This window comes from Pristiophorus japonicus, unplaced genomic scaffold, assembly GCF_044704955.1.
Source record: "Pristiophorus japonicus isolate sPriJap1 unplaced genomic scaffold, sPriJap1.hap1 HAP1_SCAFFOLD_313, whole genome shotgun sequence".
NCBI classification, from domain to species: Eukaryota; Metazoa; Chordata; class Chondrichthyes; family Pristiophoridae; genus Pristiophorus; species Pristiophorus japonicus.
This window is the reverse complement of record NW_027252922.1, coordinates 58,638-83,058: the sequence shown is the minus strand read 5'-3', so window position 1 is coordinate 83,058 and position 24,421 is coordinate 58,638. Positions and strand designations below refer to the sequence as shown.

The window sequence follows — 24,421 nt, the reverse complement described above, 5'->3', positions numbered from 1 at the left end:
AACGTTTACATGGATTATACAAGACAAGCAGTTTGTTGGAACATAACAGATTTCTGGCTTTCTCAAAAGCAGCCTCTTGTGATTTCCCCCATATCCAGTCGTCTCCCTTGCGTAGCACATGTAGGGGTTCTAGCAAGGTGCTTAAACCGGGTAGGAAATGACCAAAATAGTTGAGAAGTCCCCAGAACGATCTCAGCTCTGTCACGTTCTGTGGTCTCGGCGCGTTCTTGATGGTTTCTGTCTTGGTGTCGGTTGGTCTGATGCCATCTGCCGCGATTCTTCTCCCTAAGAACTCGACCTCTGGTGCCAGGAAAACACACTTCACGCATTTCAACCTGAGTCCCATGCGTTCTAGCTCACTTAGAACCTCTTCCAGGTTCTGCAAGTGTTCGATGGTGTCCCGACCTGTGACCAGTATGTTGTCCTGGAAAACAACGGGTGTGCAGAACCGACTGTAGCAGACTCTCCATGTTCCTTTGGAAAATTGCCACGGCCGATCAAATCCCAAACGGGCACCTATTGTAGATGAACAGACCTTTGTGCGTGTTGATGCAGGTGAGGCCTTTCGAAGATTCCACCAGCTCCTGCGTCATGTAAGCCAGGTTCAACTTGGTGAATGTCTTTCCTCCAGCCAGAGTCACAAATAGGTCATCTGCCTTAGGTAGTGGGTACTGGTCCTGTAGCAGAAAACAGTTAATCATTACTTTATAGTACCCACAAATTCTGACCGTGCCGTTACCTTTGAGAATTGGAACAATAGGACTGGCCCACTCATTGAACTCCATCGGCGCGATGATGCCTTCTCGCTGCAGCCTGTCCAGCTCAATTTTCACTTTCTCTCGCATCATATATGGTACCGCCCATGCCTTGTGTGTACCAGGAACCAAGTGGATCTGTACCTGTGACCCTGAGAAACTTCCGATGCCTGGCTGAAACAATGACGGGAACTTGCTCAGAACCTGGGCACGAGGTGTTGTCGATGGATGAGAGTGCTCGGATACTGTCCCAATTCCAACAGATTTTTCCCAGCCAGCTTCTGCCGAACAGTGTGGGGCTATCTCCTGGTACAATCCATAGTGGGAGTTCGTGCACTGCTCCATCATAGGAGACTTTTACTGCTGCGCTGTCAATTACAGGGATCAGCTCTTTAGTGTAAGTTGTTACCTTGGTATGAACGGAGCTAAGATTGGGCCTGTGTGCCTTGTTGCACCACAGCCTGTCGAAGGCCTTTTTGCTCATGATAGACTGTCTCGCACCCTTGTCCAGTTCCATGGATACTGGAATTCGATCCAGTTAAACTTTTAGCATGATTGGTGGGCATTTCGTGGTGAAAGTGTGTAACCTGTACACTTCTGCTCCTCGGTTCGAGTCTCTAGTTCAGCCTGATCCGCCATGGATCTGTTCTCCTCTGCAATGTGATGGTTTGCAGGTTTTGCAGCTCATCTGCACATTCGCTGGAGGTGTCCCATTGTTCCACAGCTTTTGCACACATAGTGTTTGAAGCGGCATTGATGGGCTCGATGATCACCTCCACAGCACCAACAAGGTGTTAACTGCCTCAAATTAATGGTTGATGGTGGTCTCTAGGTCATCTGAGGTCGTGCAGCTGCCGGCGTTTAAGTTCTGCCTAAAAATGATGTTACTTTGTGTACAGTACTTGCCGAAACCTCTTTATGCTGCAAAATTTGTTTGGTGTTATCGCTGGTGGACATAAATGCCTGGGCTATCATAGAAACATAAAAAATAGGCAGGAGTCGGCCATTCAGCCCTTCGAGCCTGCACCACCATTCAATAAGATCATGGCTGATCATTCCCTCACTATCCCTTTCCTGCTTTCTCTCCATACCCCTTGATCCCTTTAGCTGTAAGGGCCATATCTAACTCCCTCTTGAATATATCCAATGCACTGGCATCAACAACTCTCTGCGGTAGGGAATTCCACAGGTTAACAACTCTCTGAGTGAAGAAGTTTCTCCTCATCTCAGTCCTAAATGGCCTACCCCTTATTCTTAGACTGTGTCCCCTGTTCTGGAAATCCCCAACATTGGAGTGAGTGAGTGAGTTATGAGTGGGAGAGTGAGTGAGTGAGTGATTTGGTGAGTGTGGGTGAGTGGGTGGGTGGGTGAGTGAGTGTGTGGGTGAGTGGGTAAATGAGTGAGTAAGTGAGTGGGAGTGAGTAAGTGAGTTGGAGTGAGTGAGTGAATGTGAGTGAGTGGGTGAGTGGGAGTGAGTAGGTGAGTGAGTGGCTTTGCTCAGATTCGGTGTTTCAACAGTCAACAGTTTGCGAAGGATAACCTCATGGCCAATGTCAAGCACAAAAAAGTCTTTTCGCATTTGCTCAAGGAATCCATCGAATTTGCTCAAGGAATCCATCGAATTTGCAATGTCCTGCAAGGCGCCTTAGTTCAGCAACGTAGCTCATCACTTCCTGGCCTTCAGACTGCTGACACGTGTAGAATCGATACCTCGCCATCAGAACGCTATCCTTCAGATTTAGGTGCTTTCGGACCAGCGTACACAGTTCTTCATAGGATTTGGTTGTTGGTTTCATCGGAGCGAGAAGATTCTTCATGAGGCCACATAGGTTGTTGCCCCGCAGACGGTGAGGAGGATCGCCCTTTGTTTGGCAGTGTTCTCATCCCCTTCCAGCTCATTGACTACAAAGTATTGGTCCATTCGCTCCACGAAGGCCTCCCAATCGTCCCCTTCTGAGAATTTCTCCAGGATACCAACAGTTCTCTTCATTTAAGCGTGGTTGTTCGTTATCTCATCGCCAATTGTTATGCTCATAATAAAGTAATGCAACTGAGTACTGTAGACAATGAGTAAGTGTGACCTTAGCTCCTTTATGCAGACTCCATCCAGAATGCTGGTGCAGCGTGGGAGGCCTGCTTATATACAGTGCTCCCAAGGGATGCTGGGATCCCTTGGGACTCCAACAGGTAAGCCCTTTGGTGGCAGCATTATACAGATTGCCTGGTGTTGCATACATGACATAGAAACATAGACAATAGGTGCAGGAGTAGGCCATTCGGCCCTTCGAGCCTGCACCGCCACTCAACGAGTTCATGGCTGAACGTGCAACTTCAGTACCCCATTCCTGCTATAGAAACATAGAAAATAGGTGCAGGAGTAGGCCATGACAGGTGGGCCAAGGCAGCAGCGTGTTCTGCAGCCAATCAAGGTGCTTCAGGGTTGGAGCCTGAGTCGGGCTGTCAGGTGAGTCAGTGTGAAGCCCTCTTAAAGAATTTATCTTTTAACAGTTAAATCGAGGTTTGTTTTCTCAATATAACAGTTTAACATTTGTCAATATCTTGTTTCCCTAGAGTTCCTATTATGAGTTCCAGACAATTCAGTGCCAAGTGGAATAGATGTTGAAAAGATCATTCATTTCCCTCTTACCATGTCACTGTTACTTAAAGGGACAGAGATTGATTTCCCCTCATTATGCAGTCGTAGTAGTTAAAGTAACATCCTCCCTATTGGTAGTGAGTCACATTCTGTGCTGGAGGAATAGCTGGTGGCTTCAGCCTTTAAAATACTTCTCCACTTGTTGAAATCCCTCCAAAGCCTCACTCCTGCCTATCTCTGTAACCTCCTCCAGCTCAGCAACCCTCTTAATAGGTTGGGTTTGTTTTCTTTGGAACAGAGGAGGCTGAGGGGGGGACCCTATGGAGGTGTATACAATTGAGTGGGGCCTAGATAGCATGCAAAGGAAGGACCTATTTCCGTTCGCAGAGGGGTCAACAACCAGGGGGCATAGATTTAAAGTAATTGGTAGGAGGATTAGAGGGGATTTGATGGGAAATTTCTTCACCTAGAGGGTGGTGTGTGGTCTGGTACTCACTGCCTGAAAGGTTGGTAGAGGCAGAAACCCTCACCACATTTAAAGAATACTTAGATGTGTACTTGAAATACTGTAACCTACAAGGCTACGGACGAAGAGCTGGAAAGTGGGATTAGGCTGGATAGCTCTCGGTCAGCCTGTACAGACACGATGGGCCTAAATGACCTCCTCCCATGCTGTAAATTTCTATGCTTCTATAATGAGAAATAATTTACTGTGTCGGGGGTCCATGTTGCTGTTAGTTAAAGGTACAGAGATTGATTTACCCTCTTTATGCATCTTTAGTCGTTAAACAAAAATCTTTCCTGTTAGCAGTCAGTCACATTCTGCACTGGGAGAGACAGCTGGTAGCCTCAACCTTTAAAATACTCCTCTTGTCCAAATCCCACCAAGGCCTCGTCCCTCACTATCTCTGTAACCTCCTCCAGCCCACCAACTCTCTTAATAAGGAGAAACAATTTTCAGTGTCAGAAGACTCGGTAACCAGAGGACACCCATTTAAGGTGATTGGCAAATGAACCAGATGCTACACGAGGGGGAAAAATTAAGCAGCCAGATGTTATGGCCTGGAACACACTGCCTGTAAGGGTGATGGAAGCAGATTCACGTTACTTTCAAAAGAGATAAATATTTGAATTGGAAAGATTTGCAGGGTTATGAGGCAAGAGCAGCGGAGTGGCTTGCATCCTCGTGTCTTAAGAGAAGTACCGGCAGGGATAGTGGATGCACTGGTTGTAATTTACCAAAATTCCCTCGATTCTGGGTAGGTCCCAGCAGATTGGAAAACTGAAAATGTAACGCCCCTATTTAAAAAAGGAGGCAGACAAAAAGCAGGAAACTAGTTAGCCTAACATCTGTGGTTGGGAAAATGTTGAAGTCCATTATTAAAGAATCAGTAGCAGGACATTTGGAAAAACAAAATTCGGTCAAGCAGAGTCAGCATCGATTTATGAAGGGGAAGTCATGTTTGACAAATTTGATGTAATTCTTTGAGGATGTAATGAATAGGGTGGATAAAAGGGAATCAGTGGATCAGGTGCATTTCGACTTCCAGAAGGCATTTGACAAGGTGCCACATAAAAGGTTACTGCACAAGGTAAAAGTTCATAGGGTTGGGGGTAATATATCAGCATGGATAGAGGATTGGCTAATTAACAGAAAACAGAGAGTCAGGATAAATGGGTCATTGGTTGGCAATCAGTAACTAGTGGGGTGCCGCAGGTATCAGTGCTGGGGCCTCAACTATTTACAATTTATATTAGTTACTTGGATGAAGGGACCGAGTGTAATGCAGCCAAATTTGCTGATGATACAAAGATGGGTGAGAAAGCAAGTTGGAAGGAGGACACAAATAATCTACAAAGGGATATAGATAGGCTTAATGAGCTGGCAAAAATCTGGCAGATGGACTATAATGTGGTAAAATGTCAGGTTATCCCCTTTGGTAGCAAAAATAAAAAAGCAAATTATTATTTAAATGGGGACTATTACAAAATGCTGTGGTGCAGAGGGATCTGGGGGTTCTTGTACATGAAACTCAATAAGTTTGCATGCAGGTACAGCAATTAATCAGGAAAGCAAATGGAATGCTGCCCTTTATTGCAAGGGGGATGGAGTATAAAAGTAGGGAAGTCCTGCTACACCTGTACAGGGCGTTGGTAAGACCACACCTGGAGTACTGCGTGCAGTTTTGGTCTGGATTGTCTCCATTCCCGTGCCGAGGTGATTGCTGCACCAGACGGGAGGGGCAACATTTGGGGACACGGATTCCCCACCAATTCCCATTCCCCTTCTTTCTGGTGGATAATGGAGGGGCCACTGTGTGTAATGTGCAAGTCAGTAAGAATTGTCAGCAAGCTCTTTCTATTTGGAGATTTTATTCAGTAGAAACTTTCACACACTATTGTAGATTTTGTACCAAAGATCAGTTTAGAATTAAAGTAAAAGTTCATAATTTTATTCCAAACTGAATTTCTGTTGAGAGTCGCTGAATTAAGGGGAAAGATAACACACAGCGTCTCTTAAATGGACACTGCAGCCCCGAAAACACAATCAGCAATATATCCAGAATACTAAAGTCCAGTCCAGTTATAGGGTTATCATCAGAAACAAACCCCAACTGTCAGAATGAACATGGTTCAGTCAGGATGTGATTAACAACAGCAATAACAGCAGATTCCAACCCCTGCAGTCACTTGTGAACTCGCTGGTGTCTCAGCAGGTTGGATGACTGAGTGAATCCCTTCCCACACTCAGAGCAGGTGAACGGCCTCTCCCCAGTGTGAACTCGTTGGTGTTTCAACAGGGTGGATGATGTAGTGAATCCCTTCCCACACTCAGAACAGGTGAACGGCCTCTCCCCAGTGTGAACTCGCTGGTGTCTCAGCAGGTGGGATGAATGAGTGAATCCCTTCCCACACTCAGAGCAGGTGAACGGCCTCTCCCCGGTGTGAACTCGCTGGTGTCTCCGCAAGGTGGATGAATCAGTGAATCCCTTCCCACACTCAAAGCAGGTGAACGGCCTCTCCCCAGTCTGAACTCGCTGGTGTGATTGTAGGTGGGATAACTGAGTGAATCCCTTCCCACACTCAGAGCAGGTGAACGGCCTCTCCCCAGTGTGAACTCGCTGGTGTGTCAGCAGGGTGGATGATGTAGTGAATCCATTCCCACACTCTGAGCAGGTGAACGGCCTCTCCCCAGTGTGAACTCGCTGATGTATCAGCAGGTGGGATGAATCAGTGAAACCCTTCCCACACTCAGAGCAGGTGAATGGCCTCTCCCCAGTGTGGTCTCGCTGGTGAGCTACAAGGTTGGATGACCGAGTGAATCCCTTCCCACACACGGAGCAGGTGAATGGCCTCTCCCCAGTGTGAACTCGCTGGTGAACTACAAGGTTGGATGACTGAGTGAATCCCTTCCCACACACGGAGCAGGTAAACGGCCTCTCTCCGGTGTGAACTCGCTGGTGTGTCAGCAGGTCGGATGACCCAGTGAATCCCTTCCCACACACGGGGCAGGTGAATGGCCTCTCCCCAGTGTGATTGCGTCGATGAATTTCCAGCTCAGATGGTGATCTGAATACCTTTCCACAGTCACCACATTTCCACGGTTTCTCTATAGTGCGGGTATCCTTGTGACTCTCCATGGTTGGATGATGAGTTGAAGCCTCGCCCACGCACAAAACACGTTTACAGTTTCTCCGCGCTGTGAATGGTGCGATGTTTTTTTAGGTTGTGTAACTGGCTAAAGCTCTTTCCATAGGCAGTGGAACACTCACTCGGGTGTGTGTGTGTCTCGGTGCCTTTCCAGTCACACTGATGTTTTAAATCTTTTCCCAAAAACAGAACAGGCAAACATTTCTCCTTCCACTTTCAAAGGCCGATGATATTCAGGTCCTGAAGAATCGATTGACTCCGTCAGATCTTGACGTGATGTTTGGTTTGTGCTTCCTATCTGAAAATCTCTCCTAATATTCTGTAAAAGGAGATAATAAAACTCATCACTGTCAGTACAAGACAGAAATTCAGAATAGACAATCTCGGGACCAAGTTTCGACATGAGTTGCTCCTATTTTTTTGGAACAACTAGTTTTTTTTTGAGTATTCTAGAAATCGCAATTCTCCCCATTTAGTTAGCTCCAGTTTCAGTCGGTTAGTTGAGTTTTTTTTTTCCAAAAGGGGGCGTTTCCAGCCACTTACGCCTGTTTTGGCTATTTAAGTAAGTTTAGACAGCAATAAGTTACTCCAAACTAACTTAGGCCTGAGTCAATGTCCACTTTGATATGCTCAGAAAAACCTTGCGGACACTTTAGCAATCAGGCGCAGGTAGCCAGAGTTAAGGGGAGGGGGAAGTGAAGTTAGAGGATTTTCCAAAGCATTAAACACTTCTCTTTGAAAAATAAAGAACCATCATCAATAATAAATGATCAATAAATCAATAAATAAAAAATTATAAGTTCCTACCTCACCTACTGTAGCACCTATGCGTTGGGGAGCACCGGGAGCCCTCCAGCAGCACACGGCCCACACTCAGCCCTGCCTGCCTGCCTGATTACATTTTCAAGGGGAAGAGCTCGGGTGTGCCCCGCCGTCGAGGAGGTGGTCCGGTGGGGCCCGCTGCCGAGGAGGTGGTCGGGCGGCCCCATCGCGGAGGAGGTGTTTAGGCGGGCCGGCGAGGAGGCCTTGAGGTAAGAGCAGTGGTGGCGAGGTGAGGCCCGAGGTTGGGCAGCGGCGAGGGGTGGTGAGGCAAGGCCCGAGGTTGGGCAGCAGCGAGGCGAGGGGCGGTGAGGCGAGGCCCGAGGTTGGGCAGCAGCGAGGTGAGGGACGGTGAGGCGAGGCCCGGGTTTAGGCAGCAGCGAGGTGAAGGACAGTGAGGCAGGCAGGCTACTCGACCAGGGAGAGGGTCACCCGGAGCCACGATGCGCCGGGAGGGCCAGGAACTACTGCGCATGTGCACAGACTCCACTGCGCACGCGCGCAGCTGCCGGCACTTTTTTCGGCGAAGGACTGTAGCTCCGCCCCCCACTGCTTCTGCTGCGCTGCACCCAGTCCAAAGCAGGCCTGATCATCGTGGAGAATCCCGAGGTAAGTATTAGGTGCACTTTTCCTTCTAGAAAGTCGGCGGACCTCTCGGAGGTGCACCATTCTACTGGTCGGTCGAAACTTGGCCCCCGAGTTTCCATGGAACATACTTTCCTCTCTTGTTCTTCCAAAGCTGTAAATCCCTGTCCCACATATTGTCCCTCCTGCTGTGCTGAAATCCAAAACCATCGCACATTTCTAGACTGTTTCTCCTCCACTCCCAGTTTTCACCACCAATACTGGCTGGGTTCAGAAATACACTCACTGGTTCCCCTCCCTCTCCTCCCCTGAAGGTGCTGACTCTGGCTGGGTTCAGTTCGACAGTCACTGGTTCCCCTTCCTCTCCCTCCCCTGAAGGTGCTGACTCTGGCTGGGTTCAGTTCGACACTCACCAGTTTCTCTCAGAGCCTGACATCGGTAGTGGCGAAGATGTTGGAATCAATTATTAAAGATGTAATAGCAGCGCATTTGGAAAGCAGTGACAGGATCGGTCCAAGTCAGCATGGATTTATGAAAGGGAAATCATGCTTGACAAATCGAGAGTTTTTTGAGGATGTAACTGGTAAAGTGGACAAGGGAGAACCAGTGGATGTGGTGTATTTGGACTTTCAAAAGGCTTTTGACAAGGTCGCACAAAAGAAATTGGTGTACAAAATTAAAGCACGTGGTATTGGGGGTAATGTACTGACGTGGAGAGAACTGGTTGGCAGACAGGAAGCAGAGAGTCGGGATAAACGGGTCCTTTTCAGAATGGCAGGCAGTGAATAGTGGAGTGCTGCAGGGCTCAGTGCTGGGACCCCAACTATTTACAATATACATTCATGATTTAGACGAAGGAATTGAATGTAATATCTCCAAGTTTGCAGATGACACTAAGCTGGGTGACAGTGCGAGCTGCGAGGAGGATGCTAAGAAGCTGCAGGGTGACTTGGACAGGTTAGGTGAGTGGGCAAATGCAGTATAATGTGGATAAGTGTGAGGTTATCCACTTTGGTGGCAAAAACAGGAAGGCAGAATATTATCTGAATGGTGACAGATTAGTAAAAGGGGAGGTGCAACGAGACCTGGGTGTCATGGTACATCAGTCATTGAGGTAGGCATGCAGGTACAGCAGGCAGTAAAGAAAGCAAATGGCATGCTGGCCTTCATAGCGAGGGGATTTGAGTATAGGAGCAGGGAGGTCTTGCTGCAGTTATACAGGGCCTTGCTGAGATCACACCTTGAGTATTGTGTGCAGTTTTGGTCTCCTAATCTGAAGAAGAACGTGCTTGCTATTGAGGGAGTGCAGCGAAGGTTCACCAGACTGATTCCCGGGATGGCAGGACTGACATATGAGGAAAGACTGAATCAGCTAGGATTATACTCATTGGAATTTAGAAGAATGAGAGGGGATCTCATAGAAATGTATAAAATTCTGATGGGATTGGACAGGTTAGATGCAGGATAAATGTTCCCGATGTTGGGGAAGTCCAGAACCAGGGGTCACAGTCTAAGGATATAGGACCAAGATGAGGAGAAACCTTTTCACCCAGAGAGTTGTGAACCTGTGGAATTCTCTGCCACAGAAAGTTGTCGAGTCCAGTTCGTTGGACATATTCAAAAGGGAGTTCGATGTGGCCCTTACGGTTAAAGGGATCAGGGTGTATGGAGAGAAAGCAGGAATGGGGTACTGAAGTTGCATGGTCAGCCATGATCATATTGAATGGTGGTGCAGGCTCGAAGGGCCAAATGGCCTGCTCCTGCACCTATTTTCTATGTTTCTATGAGTTCTCAGGTGACTGAAGAGTCCAATGTGGGAATTACAGTCTCTGTCACAGGTGAGGTAGAAGGTGGTTGAAGGAACGGGTGGGTGGGGAGCCTGGGTTGTCGTGCGCTCCTTCCGCTGTCGGTGCTTGGCTTCAGCTTGCTCCCGGCAAAGAGACTCGAGCTGTTCAGCGCCTTCCCGGATGCTTTCCTTCACTTCGGGTGGTCTTAGGCCAGGAATTCCCAAGTGTCGGTGGGGATGTTACACTTTTTCAAGGCGGCTTTAAAGGTGTCACTGCCTGTTTAAAGGTGCAGTGTCTCTGTGCCTGTTTAAAGGTGCAGTGTCTCTGTGCCTGTTTAAATGGGCAGTGTCTCTGTGCCTGTTTAAATGGGCAGTGTCCCTGTGCCTGTTTAAAGGTGCAGTGTCTCTGTGCCTGTTTAAATGTGCAGTGTCTCTGTGCCTGTTTAAAGGTGCAGTGTCTCTGTGCCTGTTTAAAGGTGCAGTGTCTCTGTGCCTGTTTAAAGGTGCAGTGTCCCTGTGCCTGTTTAAAGGTGCAGTGTCCCTGTGCCTGTTTAAAGGTGCAGTGTCCCTGTGCATGTTTAAATGTGCAGTGTCTCTGTGCCTGTTTAAAGGGAGAGGGAGTGAAATTTTGCTACTTTACATCTCGTGTTACTGCCCCCAGCTCATGAAATGGGGTGCAAGAGAGTTTGCGACTGGGCGCGGTGAGAACAGTGCTTTCCGCTAAAGTTGGCGGGAGTTTTGCAGTGACTCTGCTGCACTCCATGATGCTGAAGTAATAACCATGCACAGCGCCCCATACCAAAAATTGTCCCTGGCCCCCTGGTCCTGTGCCTGGCACTGACAACCACAGCTTCAGCAGTCGGGGTTCAGTCGGATGTCGGCTGGTGGAGCGCTACTTACAGCCACCGTAGTAATTCCCGCCTCCTGTATGGCTCAGAGACGTGGACCATGTACAGTAGACAGCTCAAGTCGCTGGAGAAATACCACCCACGATGTCTCGCAAGATCCTACAAATCCCCTGGGAGGACAGACTCACCAACATTAGCGTCCTCGTCCAGGCCAACATCCCCAGCATTGAAGCACTGACCACACTCGATCAGCTCCGCTGGGCAGGCCACATAGTTCACATGCCAGACACGGGACTCCCAAAGCAAGCACTCTACTCGGATCTTGCCCACGGCAAACGAGCCAAAGGTGAGCAGGAGAAACGTTACAAGGACACCCTCAAAGCCTCCCTGATAATGTGCGACATCCCCACTGGCACCTGGGAGTCCCTGGCCAAAGACCGCCCGAAGTGGAGGAAGAGCATGCGGGAAGGCGCTGAGCTCCTCAGTCTCGTCGCCGAGAGCATGCAGACGTCAAATGCAGGCAGCGGAAAGAGCGTGCGGCAAACCAGACTCCCCACCCACCCTTTCCTTCAACCACTGTCTGTCCCACCTGTGACAGAGACTGTGGTTCTCGTATTGGACTGTTCAGCCAACTAAAAACTCATGCTCAGAGTGGAAGCAAGTCTTCCTCGATTCCGAGGGACTGCCTATGATGACTTACAGGCACCAGCATCTGGTTTACTTTTAGTCGGCCAATAATGCTTCTTTCTTAGTTTCACATAGTCTCTGTGCCCATTTAAAGGGAGAGTCTCTGTGCCCGTTTAAAGGGAGAGTCTCTGTGCCCGTTTAAAGGGAGTTTCTTTGGATTTTCTGATTGCTTCAAACAGGGGTATGCCCCACTTTTGTGATTTGGAGAACAGGCAGTGATGTTAGCAGCAATGACACCGAACCTCAATGCTCATATCAGCATCTTGGAAAAGATAAGAGGAAGGCTGCAAAGTCCAAAAGGACATTGCTTGAACAGCCAAGGAAAAGCAAGAGGCAAACGGAAATCCTCATAGGGGACTCCATCATCAGGCACACAGACAGCATCCTGTGTAGAGGCAAGGCTGTGTCAAGAGCAGACTTCTGTTTTCCAGGAGCCAAGATAGCTGATCTCCGGGATCGTGTGGATGAACTAATGAAAGGTGAGTGTCAGGATTCTGCAGTAGGTTTACATATTGGAACTAACGATATCATGGATAGAAGTCCATTTGTTTTGCAGGATTCCTACAAAAGCCTCATAGATGTCCTTCAGCAAAGGGGTGCAAGGTTAGTAGTCTCCGGGCTATTACCAGTCATGTCCAGATCGAGGGAGAGGAACAGGCAAATCCGTGGGATTCAACATCGGCTTCAGGACCTCTGCAAGAAGCAGCTTCACTTCATCAATAATCGGGAGGTGTTCCCTGGACAAGGTAAGTTGTTTAGGAGGGACAGCCTCCATCTTAACCTCTTGGGAGCTAAAAGACTGGCAGAGGGTGCTGAATTATCCCCGAGTTCAGCAAGGGGATAGTGTAGATAAGTTCAAAGCTAGCCTTACTGCACGTGATAATTACATAGCAGCAAAGCATGAAGATAAACCAGTTAGGAAGCAAACAAGAATTAATAGATGTGAGACCTTTTAAATTGCTTTCATGTAAATGCAAAGGAGTGTTAGAAGCAAATTGTTAAAATTGCAATCCTGTGCTGTGTTGAAGAATTTAGACATTGTGTATTTCTCAGACATGACTAGATGACAATGATGGCACAGACATTCATCTAAAGGGCTACAAGGGTTTCAGAAAGGTTAGTGTAGGCCAAAGGGGAGGTGGGGTTGCTATTTTTATCTGAGAGAATCTAACAGCTCGAGAGAGAGACTTGATATTGCCTCATTAGGCACAGCTGAAGCTATCTGGGTTCAAGTGGACCAAGCTCACGGGCAGGGATTAATTATTGCTAATTGCCTGTATTTTTAATTGATCACTGCACTCTGGAATGGTTCCTACAGATTGGAAGGAGTCCCCATTTTTAAAAAAGGTGACAATGCAGACCCAGGTAGCTATAGGCCCATCAGTTTGACATCAGTAATAGGTAAAATCCCAGACACCATGAAGTCTCATGGCTTCAGGTCAAGCATGGACAAGGAAACCTGCTGATTACCACCTACTGCCCTCCATCAGCTGATGAATCAGTACTCCCCCATGTTGAACACCACTTGCAAGAAGCACTGAGAGTAGCAAGGACAGAGAACATACTCTGGGTGGGGGACTTCAATGTCCATCATCAAGAGTGGCTCGGTAGCACCACTACTGTCCGAGCTGGCCCAGTCCTGAAGGACATAGCTGCCAGACTGGGCCTGCAGCAGGTGGTGAGAGAACCAACATGAGGGAAAAACCTACTTGACCTTGTCCTCACCTGTTATGTATGTAAATCTGTAATTACCATGTCTAACCACCAGAGGGCTTATCCCCTGATGTCCCAAGGGATCCCACAATCCCTTGGCAGTACCTGCATATAAAGAGGCCTCACAGGCTGGAGAAGCACTCTGAGACCTGCAATAAAGGACTATGGTCACACTTACTTTGAGCTTGCAGTATCTAGTCTGACTCCTTATCTAAGACATAACATCACCAATGTACCTGTTGCAGATGCATCTTTCCATGACAGCATTGGTAGCAGCGACCACCTCACAGTCATTCTGGAGATGAACTCTCATCTTCACACAGAGGACACCCTCCATTGTGTTGTGTGGCACTACCACTGTGCTAAATGGGATATATTCAGAACAAATCTAGCAGCTCAAAACTAGGCATCCATGAGGCACTGTGGGCCATCAGCAGCAGCAGAATTGTATTCCACCACAATCTGTAACCTCATGGCCCGGCATATCCCTCACTCTACCATTACCATCAAGCCAGGGGACCAACCCTGGTTCAATGAAGAGTGTAGAAGAACATGCCAGGAGCAGCACCAGACGTACCTAAAAATGAGGTGCCAATCTGGGAAAGTTGCAACACAGTAATACATGCATGCTTAAAAACAGAAGCAGCATGCTGTAGACAGGGCTAAGCAGTCCCACAACCAATGGATCAGATTAAAGCTCTGTAATCCTGCCACATCCAGTGGTGGTGGACCATGAAACAATTAACGGGAGAAGGCGGCTCCATGAATATCCCCATCCTCAATGATGGCAGAGCCCAGCACACGAGTGCAAAAGAAAAGACTGAAGTGTTTACAACCATCTTCAGCCAGAAGTGTCGAGTGGATGATCCATATCGGCCTCCTCCTGAGGTTCCCACCATCACAGAAGCCAGTCTTCAGCCAATTCGATTCACTCCACGTGATAGCAAGAAAGGGCTGAATGCACTGGATACAGCAAAGGCTATGGGCCCCGACAACATCCCGGCTGTTGTGCTGAAGACTTGTGCTCCAGAACTAGCTGTGCCTCTAGCCAAGCTGTTCCAGTACAGCTACAGCACTGGCATTTATCCGACAATATAGAAAGCTGCCCAGGTATGTCCTGTCCACAAAAAGCAGGGCAAATCCAATCCGGCCAATTACCGCTCCATCAGTTTACTCTCAATCATCAGCAAAGTGATGGAAGATGTCGTCCACAGTGCTATCAAGCGGCACTTACTCACCAATAACCTGCTCACTGATACCCAGTTTGGGTTCCCCCAGGACCACTCTGTTCCAGACCTCATTACAGCCTTGGTCCAAACATGGACAAAACAGCTGTACTCTAGAGGTGAGGTGAGAATGACTGCCCTTGACATCAAGGCAGTATTTGACCGAGTGTAGCATCAAGGAGCCCGAGTAAAAGTGAAGTCAATGGAAATCAGGGGGAAAACTCTCCACTGGTTGGAGTCATATCTAGCACAAAGGAAGATGGTTATGGTGGTTGGAGGTCAATCATCACAGCCCCAGGAGTTCCTCAGGGCAGTGTCCTCGGCCCAATCATCTTCAGTTGCTTCATCAATGACCTTCCTTCCATCATAATGTCAGAAATGGGGCTGTTCGCTGATGACTGCACAGTGTTCAGTTCCAACTCCTCAGATAATGGAGCAGTCCATGCCCGCTTACAGCAAGACGTGGACAACATTCAGGCTTGGGCTGATAAGTGGCAAGTAACATTCACGACACAAAAGTGCCAGGCAATGACTATCTCTAACAAGCAAGACACCACCACCCCATAACATTCAATGGCATTACCATCGCCGAATCCCCTACCATCAACATCCTCGGGGTTACCATTGACCAGAAACTTAACTGGACCAGCCACATAAATACTGTGGCAACAAGAGCAGGTCAGTGACTGGGTATTCTACGGCCAGTGTCTCACCTCCTGACTCCCCAAAGTCTTTTCACCATCTACAAGGCACAAGTCAGGAGTGTGATGGAATACTCTCCACTTGCCTGGATGGGTGCAACTGTGACAACACAAGCAGCTCGATACCATCCAGGACAAAGCAGGCCGCTTTATTGGCACCCCATCCAACACCTTAAACATTCACTCCCTCCATCATCGACGTACCGTGGCTGCAGTGTTTACCATGTACAAGATGTACTGCAGCAACACGCCAAGGCTTCTTCGGCAGCATCTCCTGAACCCATAACTTCTACCACCTTGAAGGACAAGGGCAGCAGGCGCATGGGAACATCACCACCTCCATATTCCCCTCCGAGTCACACACCATCCTGATCTGGAAGCATATCGCTGTTCCTTCATTGCCGCTGAGTCAAAATCCTGGAACTCCCTTCCTAACAGTACTGTGGGAGTACCAACACCACACGGACTGCAGCGGTTCAAGAAGGTGGCTCCCCACCATCTTCTCAAGGGCAATTATGGATGGGCAATAAATACATAGAAAAAAGGTACAGGAGCAGGCCATTCGGCCCTTCGAGCCTGCACCACCATTCAATATGATCATGGCTGATCATGCATCTTCAGTACCCCATTCCTGCTTTCTCTCCATACCCCTTGATCCCTTTAGCTGTAAGGGCCACATCTAACTCCCTTTTGAATATATCGAACAAACTGGCCTCAACAACTTTCTCTGGTAGAGAATTCCACAGGTTCACAATTCTCTGAGTGAAGAAGTTTCTTCTCATCTCAGTCCTAAATGGCTTACCCCTTCTCCTTAGACTGTGACCCCTGGTTCTAGACTTCCCCAACATCGGGAAATTCTTCCTGCATCTAATCTGTCCAATCCTGTCAGAATTTTATATGTTTCTATGAGATCCCCTCTCATTCTTCTAAATTCCAGTGAATATAAGCCTAGTCGATCCAGTCTTTCTTCATATGTCAGTCCTGCCATCCCGGAATCAGTCTGGTGAACCTTCGCTGCACTCCCTCAATAGCAAGAATGTCCTTCCTCAGATTAGGAGACCAAAACTGTACACAATATTCAAGTTGTGGCCTCACCAAGGCCCTGTACATCTGCAGTAAGCCCTCCCTGCTCCTGTGCTCAAATCCTCTCGCTATGAAGGCCAACATGCCGTTTTCACCGCCTGCTGTACCTGCAGACCAACTTTCAATGACTGATGTACCATGACACCCAGGTCTCGCTGCACCTCCCCTTTTCCTAATCTGTCACCATTCAGATAATATTCTGCCTTCCTGTTTTTGCCACCAAAGTGGATAACCTCACATTTATCTACATTATACTGCATCTGCCATGCATTTGCCCACTCACCTCACCTGTCCAAGTCACCCTGCAGCCTCTGAGCATCGTCCTCACAGCTCACACTGCCACCCAGCTTGGTGTCGTCTGCAAACCTGGCAATATTACATTCAATTCCTTCGTCTAAATCATTAATGTATATTGTTAATAGCTGGGGTCCCAGCACTGAAACTTACAGTACCCCACTAGTCACGGCCTGCCATTTTGAAAAAAACCCGTTTATTTCTAATCTTTGCCTCCAGTCTGCCAACCAGTTCTCTATCCACGTCAATACATTACCCCCAATACCATGTGCTTTAATTTTGTACACTAATCTCGTGTGGGACCTTGTCAAAAGCCTTTTGAAAGTCCAAATACACCACATCCACTGGTTCTCCCTTGTCCACTCTTCTAGTTACATCTTCAACATTTTTGAGAAGATTTGTCAAGCATGATTTCCCTTTCATAAATCCATGCCAACTTGGACCGAGCCATTCACTGCTTTCCAAAGCCGCTGCTATTACATCTTTAATAATTGATTCCAACATTTTCCCCACTACCGATGTCAGGCTAACCGGTCTATCATTCCCTGTTTTCTCACTCCCTCATTTTTTTAAAAAGTGGTTTTACATTCACTACCTTCCAATCCATAGGAACTGATCTAGAGTCTATAGAATGTTGGAAAATGACCACCAATGCATCCACTATTTCTAGGGCCACTTCCTTAAGTATTCTGTGATGCAGACTATCAGGCCCTGGGGATTTATCGTCCTTCAATCCCATCAATTTCCTGAACACAATTTCCTGACTAATAAGGATTTCCTTCAGTTCCCCCTTCTCGCTAGACCCTCGGTCCCCTAGAATTTCCGGAAAGTTATTTGTGTCTTCCTTAGTTTAGACAGAACCAAAGTATTTGTTCAATTGGTCTGCCATTTATTTGTTCCCCATTATAAATTCACCTGATTCTGACTGCAAGGGACTACATTTGTCTTCGCTAATCTTTTTCTCTTCACATATCTGTGGAAGCTTTTGCAGTCAGTTTTTATGTTCCCGGCAAGCTTCCTCTCATACTCTATTTTCTCCCTCCTAATTAAACGCCTTGTCCTCTGCTGAATTCTAAATTTCTCCCAGTCCTCAGGTTTGCTGCTTTTTCTGGCCAATTTATATGCCTCTTGCTTGGATTTAACACTATCCCCTAATTTCCCTCGTTAGCCACGGTTGAGCCAACTTCCCCGTTTTATTTTTACTCCAGACAGGGATGTCCAATTGTTGAAGTTCATCCATGTGATCTTTAAATGTCTACCATTGCCTATCCACCGTCAACCCTTTAAGTATCATTCGCTAGTCTATTCTAGCCAATTCACTAGTTAGTTCCTCGACATAATGGTCTAGAAAACCATCCCTTAGACACTCCAGGCAATCCTCCTCCACCGTATTGCGACCAGTTTGGTTAACCCAATCGATATGTAGATTAAAGTCACCCATGATAACTGCTCTACCTTTATTGTACGCATTCCTAATTTCCTGTGTGATGCCAACCCCAACCTCACTACTACTGTTTGGTGGTCAGTGCACAACTCCCACTAGCGTTTTCTGCAGCTCTACCCATACAGATTCCACATCATCCAAGCCAATGTCCTTCCTTACTATTGTGTTAATCTCCTCTTTAACCAGCAACGCTGGCCTTACCAGCGATGCCTACATCCCTTGAACGAATAAAAAAACGAATCAGACCCATCTGACCTCTCAAGTGGGTGTAAAAGATTCCATGACATTATTTTGAAGAAAAAATATCTCTCCGGTGTCCTGGTCAACATTTATCCCTCAACCAACATCACTAAAACAGAGGCTGTGAAAAGCATTTTATAAATACAAGTCTTCCTTTGACAAAGGAGAAAAAGCTTAAAAATGGAACAGTCGATAACAGGACATAATTAGCCTCCCCATGGAGAAATCAAGGAATCGATTCACTGTATGTAGGAAACAAAGCTAATTTATTTGACAGTTGTTTGACAGAGGGAGCAGAAAAGATTTACAAGAATGATTAAGAAACATAGAAAATGAGTGTAGGAGTCGGCCATTCTGCACTTCGAGCCTGCACCACCATCCAATAAGATCATGGCTGATCATTCCCTCAGTACCTCTTTCCTGCTCTCTCTCCATACCCCTTTGATCCCTTTAGCCATAAGGGCCATATCTAACTCCCTCTTGAATATATCCAATGAACTGGCATCATCAACTCTCTGTGGTAGAGAATTCCACAGGTTAACAACTCTGAGTGAAGAAGTTTCTCCTCATCTCAGTACTAAAAGGCCTACCCCTTATCCTAAGACTGTGTTCCCTGGTTCTGGACTTTTCCATCATCGGGAACATTCTTCCCGCATCTAACCTGTCCAGTCCCGTCAGAATCTTGTAAGTTTCTGTGAGATTCCCTTTCATCCTTCTAAACTTCAGTGTATAAAGGCCTAGTTGATCCAGTCTCTCCTCATATGTCAGTCCCACCATCCCAGGAATCAGTCTGGTGAACCTTCGCTGCACTCCCTCAATAGCAAGAACATCCTTCCTCAGGTTAGGAGACCAAAATTGAACACAATATTCCAGGTGAGGCCTCACCAAGGCCCTGTACAACTGCAGTAAGACCTCCCTGCTCCTATACTCAAATCCCCTAGCTATGAAGGCCAACATACCATTTGCTGCCTTCACCGCCTGCTGTACTTGCATGCCAACTTTCAATGACTGATGAACCATGACACCCAGGTCTCGTTGCACCTCCCCCTTTCCTAATCTGCTGCCATTCAGATAATATTCTACCTTTGTGTTTTTGCCCCCAAGTGGATAACCTTACATTTATCCACATTATACTGCATCTGCCATGCATTTGCCCACTCACATAACCTGTCCAAGTTACCCTGCAGCCTCTAAGCATCCTCCTCACAGCTCACACTGCCATGTGAGTTAGTGTCATCTGCAAACTTGGAGATAGTACATTCAATTCCTTCATCCAAATCATTGATGTATATTGTAAATAGCTGGGGTCCCAGCACTGAACCCTGCGGCACCCCACTAGTCACTGTCTACCATTCTGAAAAGGACACGTTTATTTCCACTCTTTGCTTCCTGTCTGCCAACCAGTTCTCTATCCACGTCAGTACATTACCCCCAATACCATGTGCCTTAATTTTGCACACCAATCTCTTGTGTGGGACCTTGTCAAAAGCCTTTTGAAAGTCCAAATACACACATCGACTGGTTCTCCCTTGTCCACTCCACTAATTTTGTCCACATCCTCAAAAACTTCCAGAAGATTTGTCAAGCATGATTTCCCTTTCATAAATCCATGCTGACTTGGAACGATCCTGTCACTGCTTTCCAAATGCGCTGCTATTTCATCTTTAGTAATTGATTCCAATATTTTCCCCACTACTGATGTCAGGCTAACCCGTCGATAATTGCCCGTTTTCTCTCTCCCTCCTTTTTAAAACAGTGGTGTTACATTAGCTACCCTCAAGTCCATAGGAACCGATCCAGAGTCGATAGACTGTTGGAAAATGACCACCAATGCATCCACTATTTCTATGGCCACTTCCTTAAGTACTCTGGGATGCAGACTATCAGGCCCTGGGGATTTATCGGCCTTCAATCCCATCAATTTCCCTAACACAATTTCCCGCTTTATAAGGATATCCTTCAGTTCCTCCTTCTTCCTAGACCCTCGGTTCCCTTGTATTTCCAGAAGGTTATGTGTGTCTTCCTTCGTGAAAACAGAACCAAAGTATTTGTTTAACTGGTCTGCCATTTCTTTGTTCCCCATTATAAATTCACGCGAATCTGACTGCAAGGGACTTATGTATGTTTTCACTAATCTTTGTCTCTTCACACATCTATAGAAGCTTTTGCAGTCAGTTTTTAATGTTCCGAGCAAGCTTCCTCTCATACTCTATTTTCCCCCTCCTAACTAAACCCTTTGTCCTCCTCTGCCGTATTGCAAAATTCTCCCAGTCCTCAGGTTTGCTGCTTTTTCTGGCCAATTTATATGCCTCTTCCTTGGATTTAACACTATCCTTAATTTCCCTTGTTAGCCACGGTTGAGCCACCTTCCCCGTTTTATTTTTACTCCAGACAGGGATGTACAATTGTTGAAGTTCATCCACGTGATCTTTAAATGTTTGCCATTGCCTATCCACCGTCAACCCTTTAAGTATCACTCACCAGTCTATTCCAGCCAATTCACGTCTCATACCATCGAAGTTACCTTTCCCTAAGTTCAGGACCCGAGTCTATGAATTAACTGTGTCACTCTCCATCTTAATAAAGAATTCTACCATATTATGGTCATTATTTCCCAAGGGGCCTCGCACAACAAGATTTGCGGGATGAGGGACTTCAGTTACATGGATAGACTGAAGAACCTGGGGGTGGTCTTAGAACAGAGAAGGTTGAGAGATTTGATAAAATCATGAGGGGTCTGGACAGAGTAGAGAGAAAATATTCCCACTGGCGGAAGGGTCGAGAACCAGAGGACACAGATTCAAGGTGATCGGCAAAAGAACCAAAGGCAACACGAGAAAAAACTTTTTTTTACGCAGCGAGTGGTTAGGATCTGGAATGCACGGCCTGAAAGGCTGGTGGAGGCAGATTCAATCTTGGCTTTCAAAAAGTGAATTGGATAAGTACCGGAAATAAAGCATTTGCAGGGCTACGGGGAAAGGGCAGGGAGTGGGACTAGCTGAAGTGCTCTTACAGAGAGCCGGCACGGGCTCGACGGTCCGAAAGGCCTCCTTCTCTGCTGTAACCATTCTATGATATCCAGAAAATTAAACTCCAGCCCAGTTGCAGGGATTAATTACACCAGCGGCAACAAACCCCAACTGTCCGAGTGAACATGGTTCAGTCCGGGATGTGATTAACGGCAACAATAACAGCAGAGTCCAACCCCTGCAGTCCCCTGTGAATTCGCTGGTGTGTCAGCAGGTCACATGTTCGAGTGAATCCCTTCCCACATTCAGAGCAGATGAACGGTCTCTCCCCAGTGTGAATGCGTTGGTGTGTCAGCAGGGTGGATGAATCAGTGAATCCCTTCCCACACTCGGAGCAGGTGAACGGCTTCTCCCCAGTGTGAACTTGCTGGTGTGCCAGCAGCTGGGATGATCGAACGAAACCCTTTCCACATTCAGAGCAGATGAACGGTCTCTCCCCAGTGTGAATGCGTTGGTGTGTCAGCAAGTTGGATAAACAAGTAAAGCCCTTCCCACACTCGGAGCAGGTGAATGGCCTCTCCCCAGTGTGAGTGCACAGGTGTGCCCGTAGGCTGGATGACTGAGTGAAGCCCTTCCCACACATGGGACAGGTAAATGGCCTCTCCCCAGTGTGAATACGTTGGTGTGCTAGCAGGTGGGATGAACGAGTGAATCTCATCTCACACACCGAGCAGGTGAACGGCCTCTCCCCAGTGTGAACTCGCTGGTGTGCTCGCAGGTGGGATGAACGAATGAATCCCTTCCCGCACACAAGACAGATGAATGGCCTCTCCCCAGTGTGAACTCGCTGGTGTACCAACAGAGCGGATGACCGAGTGAATCCCTTCCCACACACGAGGCAGGTGAACGGCCTCTCTCCGGTGTGACTGCGTCGATGAGTTTCCAGCTCAGATGGGTAATTGAATCCCTTCCCACAATCTCCACATTTCCACGGTTTCTCCATGGTGCAGGTGTCCTCGTGTCTCTCCAGGTTGGACGATCAGTTGAAGCCTCATCCACACACACAATACATGTATGGTTTCTCCCCGCTGTGAATAGTGCGATGTTTTTTCAGGCTGTGTAACTGGTTAAAGCTCTTTCCACAGTCAGTGCACTGGAACACTCTCACTCGGGTGTGTGTGTCTCGGTGCTTTTCCAGTCACACTAATGTTGAAAATCTTTTCCCACAGACAGAACAGACAAATGTTTCTCCTTCCACATTCAAAGGCCGATGATATACAGGTGAATCGAGTGACTCTGTCAGATCTCGATATGATTGGTTGGAGTTTCCCGTCTGCAAATCCTCCTTTTCTAATATCCTGTAAAAGGAGTTTACAAAAGTCAGCACGGAAAGTGCAGGATAGAAATGGAGGACAGACAATCCTAGTTTCTACGGAACATTCTTTCCTCTCTTGTTCCCCCAAAGCTGTAAATTCCCGTCCCACACACTCTCCCTCCTCCCGGTGCTGAAATCCAAACTCATCGCACCACCTCCATCATTCTTTCTTCCATCTGCTGTTTTCTCACTCCCTCTTCTCTGGTTGAGTTCAGTTTTATATCACTGCAGACTGAGAATAAATGAGGAATGATTTTCTCTCCTGGTCACTGGGACTCTAAAGCCCCGCCCACCCTCTGCTCCTGTAGCAAGATGGGCACGCAGGCGCCCTGATCCTGTCCAAGAATTCGGCTAGTTACCCCGAGCGGTCGGGTCTATCACCGCGGGTCAAACATGGGGCCTGCGGGCTCGTATTCAGGGCCTGAGGCCTACACCAGGTATTTATGAAGCTGCCCAGCCCACCCAGGGGTCTAATTCCTCCGCTGAGCCCACAAGCTCCTACCGACTCGCAGAACGTCTCTTCCGCCTCAGACCACCTCCACCACTGGCACTGCGCCTGCTCAGAGCACAGCCCGGTCCCACGTCTGGGCTCCTGTTGTCATTGACAGAGCACTTTACCCCTGCGTGGGGAATTCTGGCTACAGAAGTAAACGTTGCAACATTTGGTAGTGAAATGGGTTGATTCAGGACAGACAGCAGGGATTATTGCAGGAAATAACACAGTGCAGTGAGAAAGGAAATGCAGTGGATGTTGTGTAGATGGATTGTCAAAAGGTGTTTGATAAGGTGCCGGACAAGAGGCTTGTTGATCAAATTAAGGCTCATGGTATTAAAGGGAGTGGGGCCGCGTGGAGAGGAAGTTGGATAAAGAGCAGAAAACATAGAGTAGTGGTTAATGGATGTTCTTCAGACTGGAGGGATGTAAACAGTGGTGTTCCCCAGGGTCAGTGTTGGGACCATTGCTCTTAATATAGAGAAATGATCTGGGCTAAGGTATAAACACATAAGAATTAGAAGCAGGAGTAGGCCATTTGTCTCCTCGACCCTGCTCCGCCATTCAAGACCATACTGATTCATCAACTGATCCACCGCTTCGAAAATCAATAATAAGAATAAAACCGGACAGACCACCCGGCATCGACCTCCGCCCCGGTTACGGACACGACAACGGCACACCCAGCCCAGTCTTTCCCATCAACATCTGGGGACTTGTGCCAAAATTGGGAGAGATGTCCCAGACTAGTCAAGCAACAGCCTGACATCGTCACACTCACAGAATCATACCTTTCAGCCAATGTCCCAGACTCCTCCATCACCATCCCTGGGTATGTCCTGTCCCACCGTCAGGACAGATCCACCAGGGGTGACAGCACAGTAGTATACAGTCGGGAGGGTGTGGCCCTGGGACTCCTCAACATTGACTCCGGACCCCATGAAGTCTCGTGGCTCGAGGTCAAGCATGGGCAAGGAAACCTCCTGATTACCACCCACCGCCCTCCCTCAGCTGATGAATCAGTACTCCTTCATGTTGAACACCACTTGGAAGAAGCACTGAGAGTAGCAAGGTGCACAGAATGTACTCTGGGTGGGGGACTTCAATGTCCATCAAGACTGGCTCGGCAGCACCACTACTGACTGAGTCCTGAAGG

The 24,421-nt window shown here is 47.6% G+C and overlaps 1 protein-coding gene across 6 annotated transcripts in view; it reads right to left on the bottom strand.

The window, feature by feature from the left end:
• Positions 1–5,704: 5,704 nt before the first annotated feature.
• The window catches only part of LOC139249442 (zinc finger protein ZFP2-like), a 46,178-nt gene continuing 27,461 nt past the window's right edge, over positions 5,705–24,421 (bottom strand). For 5 of the 6 annotated variants that reach the window (XM_070872406.1, XM_070872403.1, XM_070872407.1 and 2 more), the window contains exon 3: positions 5,705–7,321. In XM_070872406.1, coding sequence (XP_070728507.1) covers positions 6,039–6,992 — 954 coding nt within the window. In that variant the 5' untranslated portion in view covers positions 6,993–7,321 and the 3' untranslated portion in view covers positions 5,705–6,038. Of the gene's footprint in view, positions 7,322–18,675; positions 22,756–24,421 lie in introns of those variants that run through there. The other variant, XM_070872408.1, reaches the window with a different exon arrangement.